The sequence below is a fragment of the Oncorhynchus tshawytscha genome, linkage group LG02 (assembly GCF_018296145.1).
Source record: "Oncorhynchus tshawytscha isolate Ot180627B linkage group LG02, Otsh_v2.0, whole genome shotgun sequence".
NCBI lineage: Eukaryota > Metazoa > Chordata > Actinopteri > Salmoniformes > Salmonidae > Oncorhynchus > Oncorhynchus tshawytscha.
This window is the reverse complement of record NC_056430.1, coordinates 11,704,062-11,727,329: the sequence shown is the minus strand read 5'-3', so window position 1 is coordinate 11,727,329 and position 23,268 is coordinate 11,704,062. Positions and strand designations below refer to the sequence as shown.

General features: G+C 45.7%; 1 protein-coding gene across 1 annotated transcript in view; it reads left to right on the top strand.

The window, feature by feature from the left end:
• The window catches only part of LOC112235708 (kinesin-like protein KIF21B), a 167,160-nt gene extending 151,609 nt beyond the window's left edge, over window positions 1–15,551 (top strand). Inside the window, 3 exon segments of the mRNA XM_042330259.1 lie at window positions 676–875; window positions 4,306–4,446; window positions 12,849–15,551. Coding sequence (XP_042186193.1) covers window positions 676–875; window positions 4,306–4,405 — 300 coding nt within the window. The 3' untranslated portion in view covers window positions 4,406–4,446; window positions 12,849–15,551.
• Window positions 15,552–23,268: the final 7,717 nt, after the last annotated feature.

Genomic DNA, 23,268 nt, shown 5'->3' with positions numbered 1-23,268 from the left:
GCGTCACTACAGACCCGGGTTCGATCCCAGGCTTTGTCACAGTCGGCCGTGATCGTGAGGTGGCGCACTATTAGACCAGTGTCTTCCGGGTTAGGAGAGGGTTTGGCCAGCCCGGATTTCCTTTTCCCATCATGCTCTAGCGACTCCTTGTGGCGGGCCGGGTGCCTGCAAGCTGACTTCGGTCACCAGATGGACCGTGTTTCCTCCGACATATTGGTGTGGCGGGCTTCCGGGTTAAGTGAGCAGTGCAGCTTGGCAGGGTCGTGTTTTGGCAGGGTCGTGTTTCGGAGCTCTTGATTTTCGCCTCTCCCGTGTCAATAGGGGAGTTGCAGCGATGGGACAAGACTGTAACTACCAATTGGATATCACGTAGAAGAAAAAAAATCCACTGAATGAAAACTCTCTCCTCTCCTCCTCTCCTCTCCTTCCTCTCCTCTCCTCTCCTCTCCTCTCCTCTCCTCTCCTCTCCTTTCCTCTCCTTTCTTCTCCTCTCCTCTCCTCTTCTCTCCTCTCCTCTCCTCTCATTTCCTCTCCTCTCTTCTCCTCAGCAAATCCCCAATGCTTGTGTATGTCTTTTTGTTTGCAAAACCTTTATAAATTGTGTTTTTCATCCTTTCCCCCAAAACAAGTATACTAAACAGAAGCTTCTCCTTCCTCTCTCCTGTCTGTCCTCAGCAAATCCCTAATGCCCATAAGGACTGGGTGTGTGCACTGGCCTATGTTCCAGGTCGACCCATGCTGCTGAGTGCATGTCGGGGGGGCATGCTGAAGGTGTGGAACGTTGACAACTTCACCCCTATAGGAGAGGTCAGGGGCCACGAGAGCCCTATCAACGCCATCTGCACCAACTCACGACACATCTTCACCGCTTCCAGGTAACATATTAGTATTACAATAAACAGTCTGTTGTTGTTGATGATGATGTTGTTGATGATGATGTTGTTGTTGATGATGATGATGTTGTTGATGATGATGTTGTTGTTGATGATGATGTTGTTGATGATGATGTTGTTGATGATGTTGTTGTTGATGATGTTGTTGTTGATGATGATGATGTTGTTGATGATGATGTTGATGATGATGTTGTTGATGATGTTGTTGATGATGATGATGTTGATGATGATGTTGTTGATGATGATGTTGATGATGTTGATGATGTTGTTGATGATGATGATGTTGATGATGATGTTGTTGATGATGATGTTGATGATGATGATGTTGATGATGATGTTGTTGATGATGTTGTTGATGATGTTGATGATGATGATGTTGTTGATGATGATGTTGTTGATGATGTTGTTGTTGATGATGATGATGTTGATGATGTTGTTGTTGATGATGTTGTTGTTGATGATGTTGTTGATGATGTTGTTGTTGATGATGTTGTTGATGATGTTGATGATGATGTTGATGATGATGTTGTTGATGATGTTGTTGATGATGATGTTGATGATGATGATGTTGGTGATGATGTTGTTGATGATGTTGTTGTTGATGATGTTGTTGATGATGTTGTTGTTGATGTTGTTGTTGATGATGTTGTTGATGATGTTGTTGTTGATGATGTTGTTGATGATGATGTTGATGATGTTGTTGATGATGATGTTGTTGATGATGATGTTGTTGATGATGTTGTTGTTGATGATGTTGTTGATGATGTTGTTGTTGATGATGTCGTTGATGATGATGTTGTTGATGATGTTGTTGTTGATGATGTTGATGATGTTGATGATGATGTTGTTGATGATGTTGTTGATGATGATGATGTTGTTGTTGATGATGTTGTTGATGATGATGTTGATGATGATGTTGTTGATGATGTTGTTGATTATGATGTTGTTGATGATGTTGTTGATGATGATGATGATGTTGATGATGTTGTTGATGATGTTGTTGTTGATGATGTTGTTGATGATGATGTTGTAGCCAGACTTTCCCCTGAGATTATTTCCAACTACATCCAGGCATGACATTACTACATATGATATAATCATAGGATGGGAATTGTCTTGGATTGTACTTGGATTGTACTTGGATTGTACTTGGCTTGTCTTGGATTTTCTTGAATTGTACTTGGATTGTCTTGGATTGTCTTGGATTGTACTTGGGTTGTCTTGGATTGTACTTGGGTTGTCTTGGATTTTCTTGGATTGTACTTGGATTGTACTTGGATTATCTGGGATAGTCTTGGATGCACAGTACTGCTGTATAAAATCAAGTCAAATATATTGGGAGGGTAAGGTTATACAGTATATGTTGTGCTTGGTCTTTTCTGAGAAGATACTACAATGACAATCCAATGAGAAAATGCTCTTTGTTGTTGTAAAATGCAACACGGTGACTGGTGCATGTTTTTTTTCCCATCTCAACTATAAATGTTTTTGGAATCACTCATCCCCAGACAATTACTGACCAGGCTTTGTAGAATTTAACTGATGCCTGCGACCAGTCCTCTCATCAGCATGTTCAGTATGTTTGTCTGAGTGGCCTGTACTGTATGGAAGACTACTGAGAACTGAGATGGCAACATACTGCTGCTGTGTTTCAGTCAGAGGGTGTGCATGGGCCTGCTTCATACTGTACCTCAAACAGCCTCTGTCCTCCCTGTACCCCCAACAGTCTCTGTCCTCCCTGTACCCCCAAGAGCCTCTGTCCTCCCTGTACCCCAAACATCCTCTGTCCTCCCTGTACCCCCAACATCCTCTGGCCCCCTGTACCCCCAACATCCTCTGTCCTCCCTGTACCCCAAACAGCCTCTGTCCTCCATGTACCCCCAACAGCCTCTGTCCCCCTGTACCCCCAACAGCCTCTGTCCTCCCTGTACCCCCAACAGCCCCTGTCCTCCATGTACCCCCAACAGCCTCTGTCCTCCCTGTACCCCCAACAGCCTCTGTCCTCCCTGTACCCCCAACAGCCTCTGTCCTCCCTGTACCCCAAACAGCCCATGTCCTCCCTGTACCCCCAACAGCCTCTGTCCTCCCTGTACCCCCAACAGCCTCTGTCCTCCCTGTCCCCCCAGCCCATGTCCTCCTGTACCCCCAACAGCCCATGTCCTCCCTGTACCCCCAACAGCCTCTGTCCTCCCTGTACCCCCAACAGCCTCTGTCCTCCCTGTATCCCAAACAGACTCTGTCCTCCCTGTACCCCCAACAGCCTCTGTCCTCCCTGTACCCCAAACAGCCTCTGTCCTCCCTGTACCCCCAACAGCCTCTGTCCTCCCTGTACCCCCAACAGCCTCTGTCCTCCCTGTACCCCGGCCTCTGTCCTCCCTGTACCCCAACAGCCTCTGTCTGTCCTCCCACCCCTGTACCCCAAACAGCCTCTATCCTCCCTGTACCCCAACAGCCTATGTCCTCCCTGTCCCCAAACAGCCTCCCTCCCTGTACCCCCAACAGCCTCTGTCCTCCCTGTACCCCCAAGCAGCCCCCAACAGCCTGTCCTCCCTGTACCCCCAACAGCCTATGTCCTCCCTGTACCCCAATAGCCCATGTCCTCCCTGTACCCCCAACAGCCTATGTCCTCCCTGTACCCCAACAGCCTATGTCCTCCCTGTACCCCCAACAGCCTCTGTCCTCCCTGTACCCCAACAGCCTATGTCCTCCCTGTACCCCCAACAGCCCTGTCCTCCCTGTACCCCAACAGCCTCTATCCTCCCTGTCCCCCAACAGCCTATGTCCTCCCCCCAACAGCCTATGTCCTCCCTGTACCCCCAACAGCCTATGTCCTCCCTGTACCCCCAACAGCCTCTATCCTCCCTGTACCCCCAACAGCCTCTGTCCTCCCTGTACCCCAAACAGCCTCTATCCTCCCTGTAACAGCCCTGTCCCCCTGTAAAACAGCCTCTGTCCACCCCTGTACCCCAAACAGCCTCTGTCCTCCCTGTACCCCAACAGCCTCTGTCCCCCCTGTACCCCAAACAGCCTCTGTCCTCCCTGTACCCCAACAGCCTCCCCCCTGTAAAACAGCCTCTGTCCACCCCTGTACCCCAAACAGCCTCTATCCTCCCTGTACCCCAAACAGCCTATGTCCTCCTGTACCCCCAACAGCCTCTGTCCTTCCTGTACTTACATCTAACACATTTCAAGCTTACCACTCTCACCAAACCATCTGACTGAGTACTCCTTTACTGAGCTCAGCTTTATCTTGTACTAACCTGCTTTAACCTGTCCTCTCTTCCCTCTCCTCCCTCCTTCTCTTCTCCTCTCTTTCCCCTTCTTGATTTTGTTTCTCTTCTCATTTATTTTCTTTTCTCTTCCCTTCTTCCCTTCCTCACCTCTCCTTCTCCTCCCCCTTCTACTACCTCAGTGACTGCAGGGTGAAGTTATGGAGCTATGTCCCGGGTTTGACCCCCTGTCTACCTCGACGGGTTCTGGCCATCAAGGGTCGCGCTACCAGCCTCCCGTGAGCCTTCACTCCAGCTCACAACCCCGCCTCTGTTCTCCTCTGGTACTTCCATTCATTGTCTTCGTCTCTCTAGAGCCCTGTCTCACGCTGTTGCCTCTGTTCTCCTCTGGTACTTCCATTCATTGTCTTCGTCTCTCTAGAGCCCTGTCTCACGCTGTTGCCTCTGTTGTCCTCTGGTACTTCCATTCATTGTCTTCGTCTCTCTAGAGCCCTGTCTCACGCTGTGGCCTCTGTTGTCCTCTGGTACTTCCATTCATTGTCTTCGTCTCTCTAGAGCCCTGTCTGACTCTGTTGCCTCTGTTGTCCTCTGGTACTTCCATTCATTGTCTTCATCTCTCTAGAGCCCTGTCTCACTCTGTTGCCTCTGTTGTCCTCTGGTACTTCCATTCATTGTCTTCATCTCTCTAGAGCCCTGTCTCACTCTGTTGCCTCTGTTCTCCTCTGGTACTTCCATTCATTGTCTTCGTCTCTCTAGAGCCCTGTCTCACGCTGTTGCCTCTGTTCTCCTCTGGAACTCATTTACGTCCCTTGTTTTTCTCACTATTTTTCTCTCCCTGTCCTCATTTGGCTAATGCTCTTGCCATCTCTTCTCTGCTCTCCTCTGGTATACTCCTTTTATCCATCTCTTCTCTGCTCTCCTCTGGTATACTCCTTTTATCCATCTCTTCTCTGCTCTCCTCTGGTATACTCCTTTTATCCATCTCTTCTCTGCTCTCCTCTGGTATACTCCTTTTATCCATCTCTTCTCTGCTCTCCTCTGGTATACTCCTATTATCCATCTCTTCTCTGCTCTCCTCTGGTATACTCCTTTTATCCATCTCTTCTCTGCTCTCCTCTGGTATACTCCTTTTATCCATCTCTTCTCTGCTCTCCTCTGGTATACTCCTTTTATCCATCTCTTCTCTGCTCTCCTCTGGTATACTCCTTTTATCCATCTCTTCTCTGCTCTCCTCTGGTGTACTCCTTTTATCCATCTCTTCTCTGCTCTCCTCTGGTATACTCCTTTTATCCATCTCTTCTCTGCTCTCCTCTGGTATACTCCTTTTATCCATCTCTTCTCTCTCTCTCCCATCTCTTATGCTCCCTGGTTATCCATCTCTTTCTCTGCTCTCCTCTGGTATACTCCTTTTATCCATCTCTTCTCTGCTCTCCTCTGGTATACTCCTTTTATCCATCTCTTCTCTGCTCTCCTCTGGTATACTCCTTTTATCCATCTCTTCTCTGCTCTCCTCTGGTATACTCCTTTTATCCATCTCTTCTCTGCTCTCCTCTGGTATACTCCTTTTATCCATCTCTTCTCTGCTCTCCTCTGGTATACTCCTTTTATCCATCTCTTCTCTGCTCTCCTCTGGTATACTCCTTTTATCCATCTCTTCTCTGCTCTCCTCTGGTATACTCCTTTTATCCATCTCTTCTCTGCTCTCCTCTGGTATACTCCTTTTATCCATCTCTTCTCTGCTCTCCTCTGGTATACTCCTTTTATCCATCTCTTCTCTGCTCTCCTCTGGTATACTCCTTTTATCTATCTCTTCTCTGCTCTCCTCTGGTATACTCCTTTTATCCATCTCTTCTCTGCTCTCCTCTGGTATACTACTTTTATCCGTCTCTTCTCTGCTCTCCTCTGGTATACTCCTTTTATCCATCTCTTCTCTGCTCTCCTCTGGTATACTCCTTTTATCCATCTCTTCTCTGCTCTCCTCTGGTATACTCCTTTTATCCATCTCTTCTCTGCTCTCCTCTGGTATGCCATCTCTTCTCTTATCCATCTCCCTTTATCCATCTCTTCTCTGCTCTCCTCTGGTATACTCCTTTTATCCATCTCTTCTCTGCTCTCCTCTGGTATACTCCTTTTATCCATCTCTTCTCTGCTCTCCTCTGGTATACTCCTTTTATCCATCTCTTCTCTGCTCTCCTCTGGTATACTCCTTTTATCCATCTCTTCTCTGCTCTCCTCTGGTATGCTCCTTTATCCATCTCTTCTCTGCTCTCCTCTGGTATACTCCTTTTATCCATCTCTTCTCTGCTCTCCTCTGGTATACTCCTTTTATCCATCTCTTCTCTGCTCTCCTCTGGTATACTCCTTTTATCCATCTCTTCTCTGCTCTCCTCTGGTATACTCCTTTTATCCATCTCTTCTCTGCTCTCCTCTGGTATACTCCTTTTATCCATCTCTTCTCTGCTCTCCTCTGGTATACTCCTTTTATCCATCTCTTCTCTGCTCTCCTCTGGTATACTCCTTTTATCCATCTCTTCTCTGCTCTCCTCTGGTATACTACTTTTATCCATCTCTTCTCTGCTCTCCTCTGGTATACTCCTTTTATCCATCTCTTCTCTGCTCTCCTCTGGTATACTCCTTTTATCCATCTCTTCTCTGCTCTCCTCTGGTATACTCCTTTATCCATCTCTTCTCTGCTCTCCTCTGGTATGCTCCTTTATCCATCTCTTCTCTGCTCTCCTCTGGTATACTCCTTTTATCCATCTCTTCTCTGCTCTCCTCTGGTATACTCCTTTTATCCATCTCTTCTCTGCTCTCCTCTGGTATACTCCTTTTATCCATCTCTTCTCTGCTCTCCTCTGGTATACTACTTTTATCCATCTCTTCTCTGCTCTCCTCTGGTATACTCCTTTTATCCATCTCTTCTCTGCTCTCCTCTGGTATACTCCTTTTATCCATCTCTTCTCTGCTCTCCTCTGGTATACTCCTTTTATCCATCTCTTCTCTGCTCTCCTCTGGTATACTCCTTTTATCCATCTCTTCTCTGCTCTCCTCTGGTATACTCCTTTTATCCATCTCTTCTCTGCTCTCCTCTGGTATACTCCTTTTATCCATCTCTTCTCTGCTCTCCTCTGGTATACTCCTTTATCCATCTCTTCTCTGCTCTCCTCTGGTATACTTTTATCCATCTCTTCTCTGCTCTCCTCTGGTATACTCCTTTTATCCATCTCTTCTCTGCTCTCCTCTGGTATACTCCTTTTATCCATCTCTTCTCTGCTCTCCTCTGGTATACTCCTTTTATCCATCTCTTCTCTGCTCTCCTCTGGTATACTCCTTTTATCCATCTCTTCTCTGCTCTCCTCTGGTATACTCCTTTTATCCATCTCTTCTCTGCTCTCCTCTGGTATGCTCCCTTTATCCATCTCTTCGCTGCTCTCCTCTGGTATACTCCTTTTATCCATCTCTTCGCTGCTCTCCTCTGGTATACTCCTTTTATCCATCTCTTCTCTGCTCTCCTCTGGTATACTCCTTTTATCCATCTCTTCTCTGCTCTCCTCTGGTATACTCCTTTTATCCATCTCTTTCTCTTCTTCTTGCTATGTTGCCCTCTCAAGACATTTCTTCACAACACACTCTCCCAACTTCTCCTCTTCCCCTGTTACCCCTTTTGGTCTTCAAATGAAGATCCTAATAGGTAGAGACACTACAGTACTGTACGTATTCTCACTGTGAATTCATCTGAGAATAGAATAACCCCACTCCTATCTTTGGCCATGTCAGCTGGATGTGCCTCTACCTCCTCTGTTAATTGGGTACTACCTACCAAGACACACACACACACACACACACACACAGTACACACGCACATACAGTACGCACGCACACACAGTACGCACACACACACAGTACGCACATAGGAGAGTACGTATGTTGATCGGGGTGGGGGATAGGAGAGTACGTATGTTGATCGGGGTGGGGGATAGGAGAGTACGTATGTTGATCGGGGTGGGGGGATAGGAGAGTACGTATGTTGATCGGGGTGGGGGGATAGGAGAGTACGTATGTTGATCGGGGTGGGGGGGATAGGAGAGTACGTATGTTGCTCGGGGTGGGGGGGATAGGAGAGTACGTATGTTGCTCGGGGTGGGGGGGATAGGAGAGTACGTATGTTGATCGGGGTGGGGGGGATAGGAGAGTACGTATGTTGATCGGGGTGGGGGGATAGGAGAGTACGTATGTTGATCGGGGTGGGGGGATAGGAGAGTACGTATGTTGATCGGGATGGGGGGATAGGAGAGTACGTATGTTGATCGGGGTGGGGGGATAGGAGAGTACGTATGTTGATCGGGGTGGGGGGATAGGAGAGTACGTATGTTGATCGGGATGGGGGGGATAGGAGAGTACGTATGTTGATCGGGGTGGGGGGTAGGAGAGTACGTATGTTGATCGGGGTGGGGGGATAGGAGAGTACGTATGTTGATCGGGGTGGGGGGATAGGAGAGTACGTATGTTGATCGGGGGATAGGAGTACGTATGTTGATCGGGGTGGGGGGATAGGAGAGTACGTATGTTGATCGGGGTGGGGGGATAGGAGAGTACGTATGTTGATCGGGGGATAGGAGGTACGTATGTTGATCGGGGGGGATAGGAGAGTACGTATGTTGCTCGGGGTGGGGGGATAGGAGAGTACGTATGTTGATCGGGGTGGGGGGATAGGAGAGTACGTATGTTGATCGGGGTGGGGGGATAGGAGAGTACGTATGTTGATCGGGGTGGGGGGATAGGAGAGTACGTATGTTGATCGGGGGGGGGGATAGGAGAGTACGTATGTTGATCGGGGTGGGGGGGATAGGAGAGTACGTATGTTGATCGGGGTGGGGGGGATAGGAGAGTACGTATGTTGATCGGGGTGGGGGGATAGGAGAGTACGTATGTTGCTCGGGGTGGGGGATAGGAGAGTACGTATGTTGATCGGGGTGGGGGGGATAGGAGAGTACGTATGTTGCTCTGGGTGGGGGATAGGAGAGTACGTATGTTGATCGGGGGGGGTGGGGATAGGAGAGTACGTATGTTGATCGGGGTGGGGGGATAGGAGAGTACGTATGTTGATCGGGGTGGGGGGGGGGATAGGAGAGTACGTATGTTGATCGGGGTGGGGGGATAGGAGAGTACGTATGTTGATCGGGGTGGGGGGGATAGGAGAGTACGTATGTTGTTTGAGAGCAGCAGTGAAAAGTACTCATTACATTTTGAATGCTTAGCAGGCCAGTAAAATAGTCAAATTCACTCATCAAGAGAACGTCCCTTGTCATCCCTACTGTCTCTGATCTGGTGGAATCACTAAACAGAGAACATCCCTGGTCCTCCCTACTGTCTCTGATCTGGAGGACTCACTAAACAGAGAACATCCCTGGTCCTCCCTACTGCCTCTGATCTGGTGGACTCACTAAACACACATGCTTCATTTGTAAATTATGTCTGAGTGTTGGAGTGTTGCCCCTGGCTAGTGTATTTTAGCAGTTTAGCAAGTGTATTTTAGAAGTTGACTTTTGATACCTACAGTTGATGTCGGAAGTTTGCATACACCTTAGCCAAATACATTTAAACTCAGTTTTTCACAATTCCTGACATTTAATTCCAGTAAAAATTCCCTCTCTAAGATCAGTTAGGATCACCACTTTATTTTAAGAATGTGAAATATCAGAATAATAGTAGAGAGAATGATTTATTTCAGCTTTTATTTCTTTCATCACATTCCCAGTGGGTCAGACATTTACATACAATCAATTAGTATTTGGTAGCATTGCCTATAAATTGTTTAACTTGGGTCAAACGTTTCGGGTAGCCTTCCACGAGCTTCTCATAATAAATTGGGTGAATTTTGGCCCATTCTTCCTGACAGAGCTGGTGTAACTGAGTCAGGTTTGTAGGCCTCCTTGCTCACACACAAATGTTTGAGGATTGAGGTCAGGGCTTTGTGATGGCCACTCCAATACCTTGAGTTTGTTGTCCTTAAGCCGTTTTGCCACAACTTTGGAAGTATGCTTGGGGTCATTGTTCATTTGGAAGACTCATTTGCTACCAAGCTTTAACTGATGTCTGGAGATGTTGCTTCAATATATCCACATAATCTTTCTCCTTATGAAGCCATCTATTTTGTGAAGTGCACCAGTTCCTCCAGCAGCAAAGCACCCCAACAACATGATGCTGCCACCCCCTTGCTTCACGGTTGGGATGGTGTTCTTCGGCCTCCCCCTTTTTCCTCCAAACATAATGATGGTCATTATGACCAAACAGTTCTATTTTTGATTCATCAGACATTGCTACAAAAAGTACGATCTTCGTCCCCATGTGCAGTTGCAAACTGTAGTCTGGCTTTTTTATGGCGGTTTTGGAGCAGTGGCTTCTTCCTTGCTGAGCTGTCTTTCAGGTTTTGTCGATATAGGACTCGTTTTACTGTGGATATAGATACTTTTGTACCTGTTTCCTCCAGCATCTTCACAAGGTCCTTTGCTGTTGTTCTGGAATTGATTTGCACTTTTTGCACCAAAGTACGTTCATCTCTAGGAGACAGAATGTGTCTCCTTCCTGAGCGGTATGATGGCTGTGTGGTCCCATGGTGTTTATACTTGCGTACTATTGTTTGTACAGATGAACGTGGTACCTTCAGGCGTTTGGAAATTACTCCCAAGGATGAACCAGACTTGTGGTGGTCTATAATTGTTTTTCTGGGGTCTTGACTGATTTCTTTTGATTTTCCCATGATGTCAAGCAAAGAGGCACTGAGTTTGAAGGTAAGGCCTTGAAATATGTCCACAGGTACACCTCCAATTGATTCAAATGATGTCAATTAGCCTATCAGAAGCTTCTATGCCATAATTTTCTGGAATTTTCCAAGCTGTTTAAAGGCACAGCCAACTTAGTGTATGTAAACTTCTGACCCACTGGAATTGTGATACAGTGAATTATAAGTGAAATAATCTGTCTGTAAACAAAAAATAACTTGTGCCATACACAGAGTAGATGTCCTTACCAAATTGCCAAAACTATAGTTTGTTAATAAGAAATGTGTGGAGTGGTTGAAGATCTAGTTTTAATGACTCTAAACGAACTGTATGTAAACTTCTGACTTCAACTGTAAGTATATTTAAAACCAAATACTTTTAGACTTTTACTCAAGTAGTACGTTACTGGGTGATGTTCACTTTTACTTGAGTCATTTTCTATTAATGTATCTTTACTTTTACTCAAGTATGACAATTGGGTACGTTTTCCACCACTGTTTGAGAGAGGGGACAGAAAGAGTGATGAGTGTTGTGATGCTTGCTCTATCTGAGGGGAGGTTGTATGGCACAGAGGAGAAGGATGTTTGATGTCTATTTTGGGCCTGATTCCTTTGTGCTCCCTAGAAGGTGGAGGACTAGGCAGTATCATCTGTGTGTGTCTCCTTCTGTGAACTGTAGGTTTTGATGTCTTGTCCCTCTGGTGCTGTGTGGGAGTCACAATGCAACTGTTTGAAGATGCTGGCAATTGAATCACTCTTTTCTTCTCTGTCTCTCCCTCTCTCTCTCTTGGTCTCCTCTTGCTCTCCCCCCTCTGTCTCTCCCTCTCTCTCTCGGTCTCCTCTTGCTCTCCTCCCTCTGTCTCTCTCTCTCTCGCTTTCCTTCCCTCTGTCTCTCCCTCTCCCCCTTGTTCTCTTTATGTCTATCTCTCGTGGTCTCCTTATGTCTCTCCCTCTCTCTCTTGGTCTCCTTATGTCTCTCCCTCTCTCTTTTGGTCTCCTGCTGGTCTCTCTCTCCCTCTTGTTTCTCCCTCTGTCTCTTGCTCTCCTCCCTCTTGGTCTCTCTCTCCCTCTCTTGGTCTTTCCTTTCCTCTGTCTCTCCCTCTTGCTCTCCTCCCTCTCTCTCCTTATGTCTCTCCCTCTCTCTCTCTCTCTCTCTCTTGGTCTTTCTCTTTCCTCTGTCTCTCTGTCTCCCTCTCTCTCTCTCTCTCTTGCTTTCCTTTCCTCTCCCTCTTGCTCTCTCCCTCTTGCGCCCCTCCTCTATCTGTCTCTCTCTCTCTCTCTTGCTTTCCTTTCCTCTGTCTCTCCCTCCCTCTTTCTCTCCTCCCTCTGTCTCTCTCTCTTTTGCTTTCCTTCCCTCTGTCTCTCCCTCTCTCTTGGTCTCCTTATGTCTCTCCCTCTGTCTCTCTTGGTCTCCTTATGTCTCTCCCTCTCTCTCTTGGTCTCCTTATGTCTCTCCCTCTCTCTCTTGGTCTCCTTATGTCTCTCCCTCTCTCTCTTGGTCTCCTTATGTCTCTCCCTCTCTCTCTTGGTCTCCTTATGTCTCTCCCTCTCTCTCTCTTGGTCTCCTTATGTCTCTCTCTCTCTCTCTCTTGGTCTCCTTATGTCTCTCCCTCTCTCTCTTGGTCTCCTTATGTCTCTCCCTCTCTCTCTTGGTCTCCTTATGTCTCTCCCTTTCTCTCTTGGTCTCCTTATGTCTCTCCCTTTCTCTCTTGGTCTCCTTATGTCTCTCCCTTTCTCTCTTGGTCTCCTTATGTCTCTCCCTCTCTCTCTTTGTCTCCTGCTGCTCTCATCCCTCTCTCTCTCTCTCTCTCTCTCTCTCTCTCTCTCTCTCTCTCTCCTCTCCCTCACTCTCTTCTGTATGTCATTGAATGTTTCTATGCTCTTGTTCTGTCTGGCATCTCTCTCTCTCTCTCTCACTCTCTCTCACTCTCTTTCTCTCTCTAGTGATATGACAGTGAAGATCTGGTCAGCAAAGGAGGGGAAAAAGAGGTGACGGTCGAGCGGATTGTTAGTGTGACATCATCATCAGTGGCCATGTTTTACTGAGGGCCTTCACCCCTGAACTCTGACCCTCACACCTCAACCGATCAGGTGTGACACGACAGGACGTCATGCTTCCCAATCATTACCGGGACGACTAAAGTTTTGATGGCATGTGTGGTCGCAAAGTTTACTCTCCTCTGAAAAAAAACATATTAGGAGTGTCTTGAACTGAAATGCAAAACAGCGAAGTTTGATAGTTTTTGCCTTTTCTTGTTTCAACTACCAATCCCTCTCTAAGTGCCATTGAGATGTGATGTGATTTGGACAAGATAAAACCTTTCCTGTGCCAGATATTGCCTGTCTGTCTGAGGGACGTCCGTAGACACAGAGCTACAGACTGAATGAACTGCTTCTATTTAATACTCCTTCAATAAGAACCAGGACTCCAGGAAGTGACCCAGGGAGAACACCATTCCTGAGCTGACTGGACACTTCCAGAGAGGAGGGCTGTTACTGTTTCATTCTCTGGTCTGAGTGCATTTCATGTGTTTGATACCATTCCATTGATTCCGTTTCAGCCATTACTATGAGACGTCTTTCCCAATTAAGGTTCCACCGGCCCACTGCGGTGTCTCAGTGTACACTACACAGTAGGTAAACCTCAGAGAGGACTGAGGTGTACTGTACACAATATACAGTAGGTTTGTTACAACCACTGAACAGTTTGTTGAGTTCATCTCAGCCCTGTGTGGTTCCTGTGTCTGAAAGAGCACTAATGACATCACCTCTGTCACCAGTCCTGTTTGGAGCACACACACACACATACACACACACACACACACACACACACACACACACACACACACACACATACACACACACACACACACACACACATACACATACACATACACACACACACACACCGCCATACTGTCATCAGACTAGGAGTGCAAGAATACATTAATACACACATAGGCAGGATTATAAGCACAAACACACACACACACATACACACACACACACACATTATCTCCTCCACCCCTACCAAGAAGTCACTCCACAAGGGCCAAAGTTCCAGATCATTATCTCTCTTGTCTTTATGGAGCCTGAATCTGCCTCCCTCCCAGGTGCCACCGTAGTCCCTATATAGGGCACTACTTTTGACCAGAGCCAACAGGGCTCTCTAGGGCCAACAGGGCTCTAGGGCCAACAGGGCTCTAGGGCCAACAGGGCTCTAGGGCCAACAGGGCTCTAGGGACAACAGGGCTCTAGGACAACAGGGCTAGGACAACAGGGCTCTAGGGACAACAGGGCTCTAGGGCCAACAGGGCTCTAGGACAACAGGGCTCTAGGACAACAGGGCTCTAGGGCCAACAGGGCTCTAGGGCCAACAGGGCTCTAGGACAACAGGGCTCTAGGGACAACAGGGCTCTAGGGACAATAGGGCTCTAGGACAACAGGGCTCTAGGGACAACAGGGCTCTAGGGCCAACAGGGCTCTAGGACAACAGGGCCAATAGGGCTCTGGGGTCAACAGGGCTCTAGGACAACAGGGCTCTAGGACAACAGGGCCAACCGGGCTCTGGGGCCAACAGGGCTCTAGAGACAACAGGGCTCTAGGGACAACAGGGCTCTAGGGACAACAGGGCTCTGGTTGAAAGTAGCACACTATGTTGGAAATAAGGTGCAATTTAGGAGGCAAACCCTATCTCTCTCCACACTTCAATAAGCACCATGCAAATCACCATCTCAACCTCTCCCCTCTCCTCTTCCCCAGTGAGTCTGATATGCGGTGTGCTTCCTCTTTGAGCTTATTAGGGGTTCAGCAGCGAAGCTATATCAAGCGATTTGAAAAAAAACCTTTGAAGGCTCACGCCCCTGACGCCTCATTTGAACTTCAGACATTTGGTATGTAGGTCCCTCTCCTCACAAGGGAAATTATTGCCTCAAGGACCATGATGGATTTTCCGCCATTTTGAATGTTGTGAATAACATTTACTGATCTGCACAAAACTTGACATCTTTCATCTATGGGTCCAAGGTCTCTCAATGCACTATTTTCCCAGGCTAATATGTCAAGCAACGAATAAACATGAATGTGAGTGTGGTCTCACACATAAATGACTATAAATCAGTCACAGATATTCCTATTTTAATCAAACTTTGTACACATGTTGCAAACACTGTCAAGACTCAACATATATGACCGCCCGGCTTGATTCGATCTTAAGTAGCAAAATTTGAAATTGTGTTTTTTACATTGGATAAAAGTAGAGACTCCGAGCTATAAAATAGTATATCATACACTACAGTTGAGGAACAATGAGAAAGTAATTCTGCTTTGAAAGTTGATAAACTGTAACCTCACTTTTGAGAAAATGGCCCTTGAAAGTTTTGGTACCTACTGGAGAGGTCTTTTTTGTCTACACCCATTCAGCATTATTCACACCGTCTGAAGCATTAGCCTCGCCCATCTCTTTAAGGATTCACATTTGAGGCTATGTGTCACGTGTGCTCCCTCTCTGACCTCTAGGTTAGCAGGCTGCTCGTTAGGACGCACACCTGTCACCATTGTTACGCGCACCTGCGCATCATCAGACTCACCTGGACTCCATCACTTCCCTGATTACCTTCCCTATATATGTCACTGCCTTTGGTTCCTTCTCTATGTATGTCACTCCCTTTGGTTCCTTCCCTATTTATGTCCCTTTGGTTCCTTCCCTTTGTCACTCCCTTTGGTTCCTTCTCTATGTATGTCCCTTTGGTTCCTTCCCTATATATGTCACTCCCTTTGGTTCCTTCCCTATATATGTCCCTCCCATTGGTTCCTTCCCTATATATGTCCCTCCCTTTGGTTCCTTCCCCAGGTGTTATTGTTTCTGTTCCAGTGTCATGTCTGTGCGTTGTTTGTGTTTCTTGTTTTGTATTTAGTTGCGTTTATTTATTAAAACACTCACTCCCTGAACTTGCTTCCTGACTCTCAGCACACTCGTTACACTATGTACTAAACAACATAGGATTTCAAGACTAAAGGCTGGTTTATACTACGAGTGTGTTCTTAAATGTAATCTGGAGTACCGTTCGTAAATTCAGAGCTTTTCTCTCTCGGGTGGGTTCAGAGCGTTTCTCTCGGGTGTTTCAGAGCGTTTCTCTCGGGGGGGTTCAGAGCGTTTCTCTCGGGTGTTTCAGAGCGTTTCTCTCAGGGGGTTCAGTTTCGTTTTGTATTTAGTTGCGTTTATTTATTAAAACACTTCAGAGTGTTTCTCTCTCGGGGTTCAAAGCGTTTCAAGACTCGGGGTTTCAGAGCGTTTCTCTCTGGGTTTCAGAGCGTTTCTCTCGGGGTTTCAGAGCGTTTCTCTCGGGGGTTCAGAGCGTTTCTCTCTCGGGGGTTCAGAGCGTTTCTCTCTCGGGGTTCAGAGTGTTTCTCTCGGGGTTCAGAGCGTTTCTCTCTCGGGGTTCAAAGCGTTTCTCTGGGGTTTCAGAGCGTTTCTCTCTCGGGGGGTTCAGAGCCACACTGGACGCTCTGGCAGAGGAGTTGGGTTGATCCGAGCTTCTGACCTCAAAACGGCAGTCAAACACCCAAGCTAACTGGCTAGAGTTAACTAGCTACTTTCAGACACACATAAGAGAACACCCCTGTGGCCATTTTACTCGCCCTAGTAGAGCTGGTTAGGCTGTTTTCATGTTACCCAGAGAGTTGGTGACTGTAACTGTGCTGCTGGCAACAATTTAATTACGCTTTTTTCCGACGGTTACTGACACTGGTCATATTCAACGGGTGTTGAGCGTTCGTAAATTCATCAGTTATTCTGTGCTCTGGCACACTCAGATGAGAGTGCTCTGAAATCGGAGTAGATAACCAGAGTGAATTTACCAGCTACGTCTATCGACAGTTGTCGCAGTGACATCATACACATTCTATTGAAATAGTTACTTGCATAGTGGAGTCTTGTAGCTAGACAGCTAGCTAAACAATGAACCATAATCCCAACCCATGACGTTACTACCCTGCATGAATCTGCAGGTAGCTAACCAACCAGGTTCAATGTTAGCTAGCTAACATTAGACAATAACTAGCAATGCAAATGGCTATTAATATTACGACACAGATCATACACATAACATTAGCTAGCTAACCAGCTGGTTAACATTAGCTAGCTAGCTAACAGTACACTTTAACTTGAAATGAAAACGACTTTCTGACAAAATTAGAAATGTGTAATATCTGAAAATGTAGCTAGCTAGTCTCTTACTCATATACATGGATGGACACTTATCCCTCTCTGTCACAGATGCCATGGTTGTCCTTAGTTTAAAGATGTAAGCCAGAGACCAGTGTTTATACAACAGCCTTCTGTGTTCTCTTTTCAACTCCGTCTGTATAATTGCAATCAAACGGCAGAATTTTCTCCATCTCCTTAACTATCATACTCTAATTCCACTCATTTCAAAACTCGGTCGTCCAGAAAGTGGAGAGCAACACTAACATAGTTCTATTATGTGATCTCTTTCAAAAAAGCCGCGTTAGAAAGGATTACCAACACATACTAACCAGCTCATATTATAGACAGAAGCATGCCACATGGCAGACCAATCCGAACTCATCTTTCGGCATGTCCAGTCCACTCATTATCTCAGCCAATCATGGGCTAGAGGGAAGGTTGCTGACTTTTTCCATTGCTAAACCAACTAGGCTCATAATTTAACAATTGCACTCTCATTTACAGATAGTATAAATGTTTGTTATTAAGGCAAATGAAAGTTCACATGTTCCAGAAGGCATTTCTGCCCAAAAAGTTTTCGTTCAAATGGTGCCCCTGTGAAGTAGTGACACGCGACATATGCCTAGTTTCTTGAAACGAGTCACATATGCAAGCACCTTCATATTGACTTCACAGTGGCGCTATAATATATTTTTATATCTCTTGATCTGTTTGACTCAGAGTGATGGAATTTGGCACACATGTTCAATGTTATGAGTCTAGATAACCTGTAAATAATGGTTGAGTTTGGCCACATTGTGGTGCTGTAGGACAGGAAAAACCATTCATGCAACCTCATTGGCTCATAGCAGCCATATTGTTTCAGCTAGTCTTGGAAAATAGTGCATTTGAAGATGGCAACGCATAGATGCTATATCCCTAATTTGGTGCCGATCGGTCCAGCAGTTGTGGAGAAGAAGACGTTTAAAGTAGTCAACATAATTGAAAACTGTCCAAAATACATCGAAAGCACAATTATATTGGATGATCAGTTTGGTTTTGATTTGGCAAGCATGATGAATAGTACAGAAGTAGCTCGACCAAGGGTGACGTGTCCAAGTTGTCCTAATGATGACACAGGGGACACACAGGGGGACACAGCTGAACCCTGGCAACGCTGCATCCAGCTTTATTTAGCTGCTGTAGCTGCTGCACCAGACCTGGATTCAAATACTATTGGAAATCTTTTAAATACTTTCAGCATTTGCTTTAGCCTATCTGGAGTGCCAGATGGGTGGGGTTTTCAGTTTGGGGACTATTCTATTGGCCCATGAAGCCAGGCAAGCTGAATCAAGCACAGATAAAGTATTTTAAATGTTTAATTACATTTCTAATAGTATTGTAACCCAGGTATTAATTGATGATAAGTGTAACTGCCGGCGCCCATATAGAGCTGTGCTCACCTAGCTCTAAGTCTCCACTACAGAGACAGTGTTGAGAGGAATGGAGGAATGGTAATACTAGCCAGCATAATTGGCTGCTGTGTTAGCAGGTGGTGATGAGACGAGATATGCATTATGTAAATAGTCTGGAGAACTAGGTCAGGACAGAGAGGAGTGCTTCTGTACGTTCCACATGGCACCCTATTCCCTATATAGTGCACTACTTTAGATCAGAGCCCTATGGCACCCTATTCCCTATATAGTGCACTACTTTTGATCAGAGCCCTATGGCACCCTATTCCGTACATAGTGTACATAGTGCACTACTTTTGATGTTCGCTGTGTGCCTGTTGGGGTAGTGTGGGGGCGATCCCTAGCTTTACACACACTCACATTCACACAAATCCTCATGTATTTTTAGGTAATCCATCTTGCCTGGCAGGGCTTGGGTTTTACTGTCTGCTAAATGAAACATATTTATCTTCTAACCCTCTCACCCCCCCTCCCCACCTCCACACACTCACACACACACACACACCTGTGGCGTACCACTATCTCCTGGCACCTGTGATCAGAGAATCTTCCTTCCGTTCCATTGATTGACTCTTCCGTTCTGACCCTTTGAGAAGGGGACATTCTAATCAATTCACACTGATGATGTAACAAAGGCATTAACGAACTGTTTGATTCTCAAATTGAACATTCAGAAGAAATGTGAAAAGGGGACATTGTCACACTGACTTCCTGAGGAGATCTTTAGATTCTTAGTGATCACGGAGTCATGGGTAACTCACAACGTGTGAATATCTCTCTCTTGGTTTTTGAGTGCACTTTATATGGTAAAGACTGCAAGTGTGTGTACTGTACCATGACAAAATGGCTTGAATCAGAGGAAAGGATTGGTGGTCCGGCAAAATAAAGGATCCCAAATTAAATCTACTGCAATGGGAGCCTCCTGCAATGGGAGCCTCCTGCAATGGGAATCATATGCAATTGGAATCTCAAAAATGTATTCTTAGAGATATGAAGAGCTGTCTTTGAAGACTGAATCGATTTTAGTTTCTCTTCTAAGACATTTTGATGCTGCTAACTTGTTGTGAACAGTGTTCTATAAAGAGAAACAGAAGAAATAAGAAAAAGCAATCATGGATTTTGTGTTATTCTGAGCGGGTCTCGGCTCTGACTGTAGGTAGAGGGAGTGTAGACAATAGTCCCCAAATCCAGTCTGAGAGTCTCTGTAGAAACCCATAGTGTTTACCAAAGGCCTTGTTTATGAAGCCATCTGACCATTTTAAGACACTGTCGATGTTCCCTTGTCATAGAGGAAATATCTATATATATTATATCTATATACACTCTGTAGCCTTTTATGACTTATTTCATGACGTGTAACTATTATGCCTTGTTGACTCCCTTTGTCTTTCCTTGTGTTGTACCATTTATCACATCCTCTTCTCTTGTCTGTTCAGAGGACCAGGCTGAACGTGAAGGATGTCGAAGGTCATCCCACAGCTGTTCCGATCACCTATAGCGCGCTAACTGTGTGACGGTCTACTGTACTGTATTGACTGTGCAGTATCAGCCATTCATTCAGTGTGTTTCACAGTAAGCTGAGAAAGCTGTGCAGTACTTACGCTGTTTTAAAGGTGCCCCTGCGTGTACATTTGCAGTAGAACAGAGCTGCATGGTCATAGTTGTGGAGAAGCCTCATGTTCTAGTCAATGACATAATAAAGGTACTGTAGTTTTGTAATTCCGGGATGGAACACTGACGATAACAATCTAAATTCCGACCCCTAACCTCAAAGGGTCAATGAAGCCAAACAGATGCACCCAAATCTCTTTGTTCTCCAGTTGGAAGCCCTTTAAAGACAGCCCCCTCGTCAATTATTGATGTAGGTTCAGAGGCTTGTTCTCGTCTCCATCAGTACCTCTCTGTGGCTGGATCACTTCTATTATAATGTCTTTCTATTGGAGGGGAGATTTGGGCACAGTTTGGACTTCCTGGTTATCTAATGCCCCATACATCGAGAAATGACTTTCCTTCCCGTCTGTGTGCAGATTTGACCATCAGTATACCTGTGCTTCTCATTTCACCTCGAGATACACAGAACCAGTGAACCTCTCAACTCCTCTGAGACGCCTCTCCTTTTCTCAGCTTTGTGCCTCTGCTTTCAGGCCCACTGTCGTACAGTACGCATAGAAATATAATAAGTAGACAGGACATGGGTCTTCTGAATTCTGTATGAAATATGTCTATGTATTCTATTTCTATGGCTGTACAGAAGCTGTTACCATTCTCAGCCTTACTCCAGAAGTCTGTTCAGGAGGATAAATGTTACAGAACATTCACATAGAAATACGTATGGTCTAGAACAGATGTGAATGCCTGTTTGTTTGTGTATTCTATTCGTTAGCTTTCATTTCTATCTGAGATGTTCTGAACATTTTACCTCACTGAATATATCCCAGGCTGCTGTGCTGTGTTCTCAGGGCATTTAGACCTAATTCAAACGCTGACCGAGCTGGTATGTAGGCCTAATCAAACGCTGACCGAGCTGGTATGTAGGCCTAATCAAACGCTGACCGAGCTGGTATGTAGGCCTAATCAAACGCTGACCGAGCTGGTATGTAGGCCTAATCAAACGCTGACCGAGCTGGTATGTAGGCCTAATCAAACGCTGACCGAGCTGGTATGTAGGCCTAATCAAACGCTGACCGAGCTGGTATGTAGGCCTAATCAAACGCTGACCGAGCTGGTATGTAGGCTAATCAAACGCTGACCGAGCTGGTATGTAGGCCTAATCAAACGCTGACAGAGCTGGTATATAGGCCTAATCAAACGCTGACACTGAGCTGGTATGTAGGCCTAATCAAACGCTGACCGAGCTGGTATGTAGGCCTAATCAAATGCTGACAGAGCTGGTATGTAGGCCTAATCAAACGCTGACCGAGCTGGTATGTAGGCCTAATCAAACGCTGACCGAGCTGGTATGTAGGCGTAATCAAACGCTGACCGAGCTGGTATGTAGGCCTAATCAAACACTGACCGAGCTGGTATGTAGGCCTAATCAAACGCTGATAGAGCTGGTATGTAGGCCTAATAAAGCGCTGACCGAGCTGGTATGTATTGAGTGGCTGTACAGAAATGCACACAGAGTTCACACAGAGGGATGCCTGTCTATTGCCTGCTCTGTTTCTCTTTCTGCTTTACAGGCAGATAAAGTGGGCAGGAACATGTCTCTGGCAGTATCTGTGAACCGGGGTCAAACTCTATACAAGGTACAAGGTCATACCAGGTGCCTTTTTATTGCACAGGCTTCTCCCCTTACGGACTGCTGTAAATGTTTGTACAGATATATTGTTCTTTTCCTTACAATGTGCATGTGACCAAATACCATTGTAAAATATCTTAACATGTAAATGCTGTAATTACATGTATGATTTATGATGGATCAATAAATCGTTCCTTCAATGAAATAAAAAATGTCAACTGATAAAATCTAATTATTATGGTGGTGGTCTTTTAAAAAAAACTTTTTGGGGAAAGTTTTTACTGACATCAATCTTCAATTGAACTATAATTTAATGATTGAATGATTAAATATATTTGTACGCAGTCACCTGTCAATGTTTTGGGCAACAAAGCAGCACGTTGGTAAGATACCACAGATGTGGGTGGATGGGAACACTTCTACTAGTCCTCTGTACCAACACTGATAGGATCTACTCCTCTGTACCATCACTGATAGGATCTACTCCTCTGTACCATCACTGATAGGATCTACTCCTCTGTACCATCACTGATAGGATCTACTCCTCTGTACCATCACTGATAGGATCTACTCCTCTGTACCATCACTGATAGGATCTACTCCTCTGTACCATCACTGATAGGATCTACTCCTCTGTACCATCACTGATAGGATCTACTCCTCTATATCTCTGTACCATCACTGATAGGATCTACTCCACTGTACCACCACTGATAGGATCTACTCCTCTATATCTCCATACCAGCACTGATAGGATCTACTCCTCTGTACTAACACAGATAGGATCTACTCCTCTGTACCAACACAGATAGGATCTACTCCTCTGTACCAACACTGATAGGATCTACTCCTCTGTACCATCACTAATAGGATCTACTCCTCTGTACCATCACTGATAGGATCTACTCCTCTGTACCATCACTGATAGGATCTACTCCTCCGTACCAACACTGATAGGATCTACTCCTCTATACCATCACTGATAGGATCTACTCCTCTGTACCATCACTGATAGGATCTACTCCTCTGTACCATCACTGATAGTATCTACGCCTCTGTAAAATCACTGATAGGATCTACTCCACTGTACCTCTGCACCATAACTGATAGGATCTACTCCTCTGTACCAACACTGATAGGATCTACTCCTCTATATCTCTGTACCATCACTGATAGGATCTACTCCACTGTATCAGCACTGATAGGATCTACTCCTCTATATCTCCATACCAGCACTGATAGGATCTACTCCACTGTACCAACACTGATAGGATCTACTCCTCTATATCTCTGTACCATCACTGATAGGATCTACTCCACTGTACCACCACTGATAGGATCTACTCCTCTATATCTCCATACCAGCACTGATAGGATCTACTCCTCTATACCATTACTGATAGGATCTACTCCTCTGTACCATCACTGATAGGATCTACTCCTCTGTACCATCACTGATAG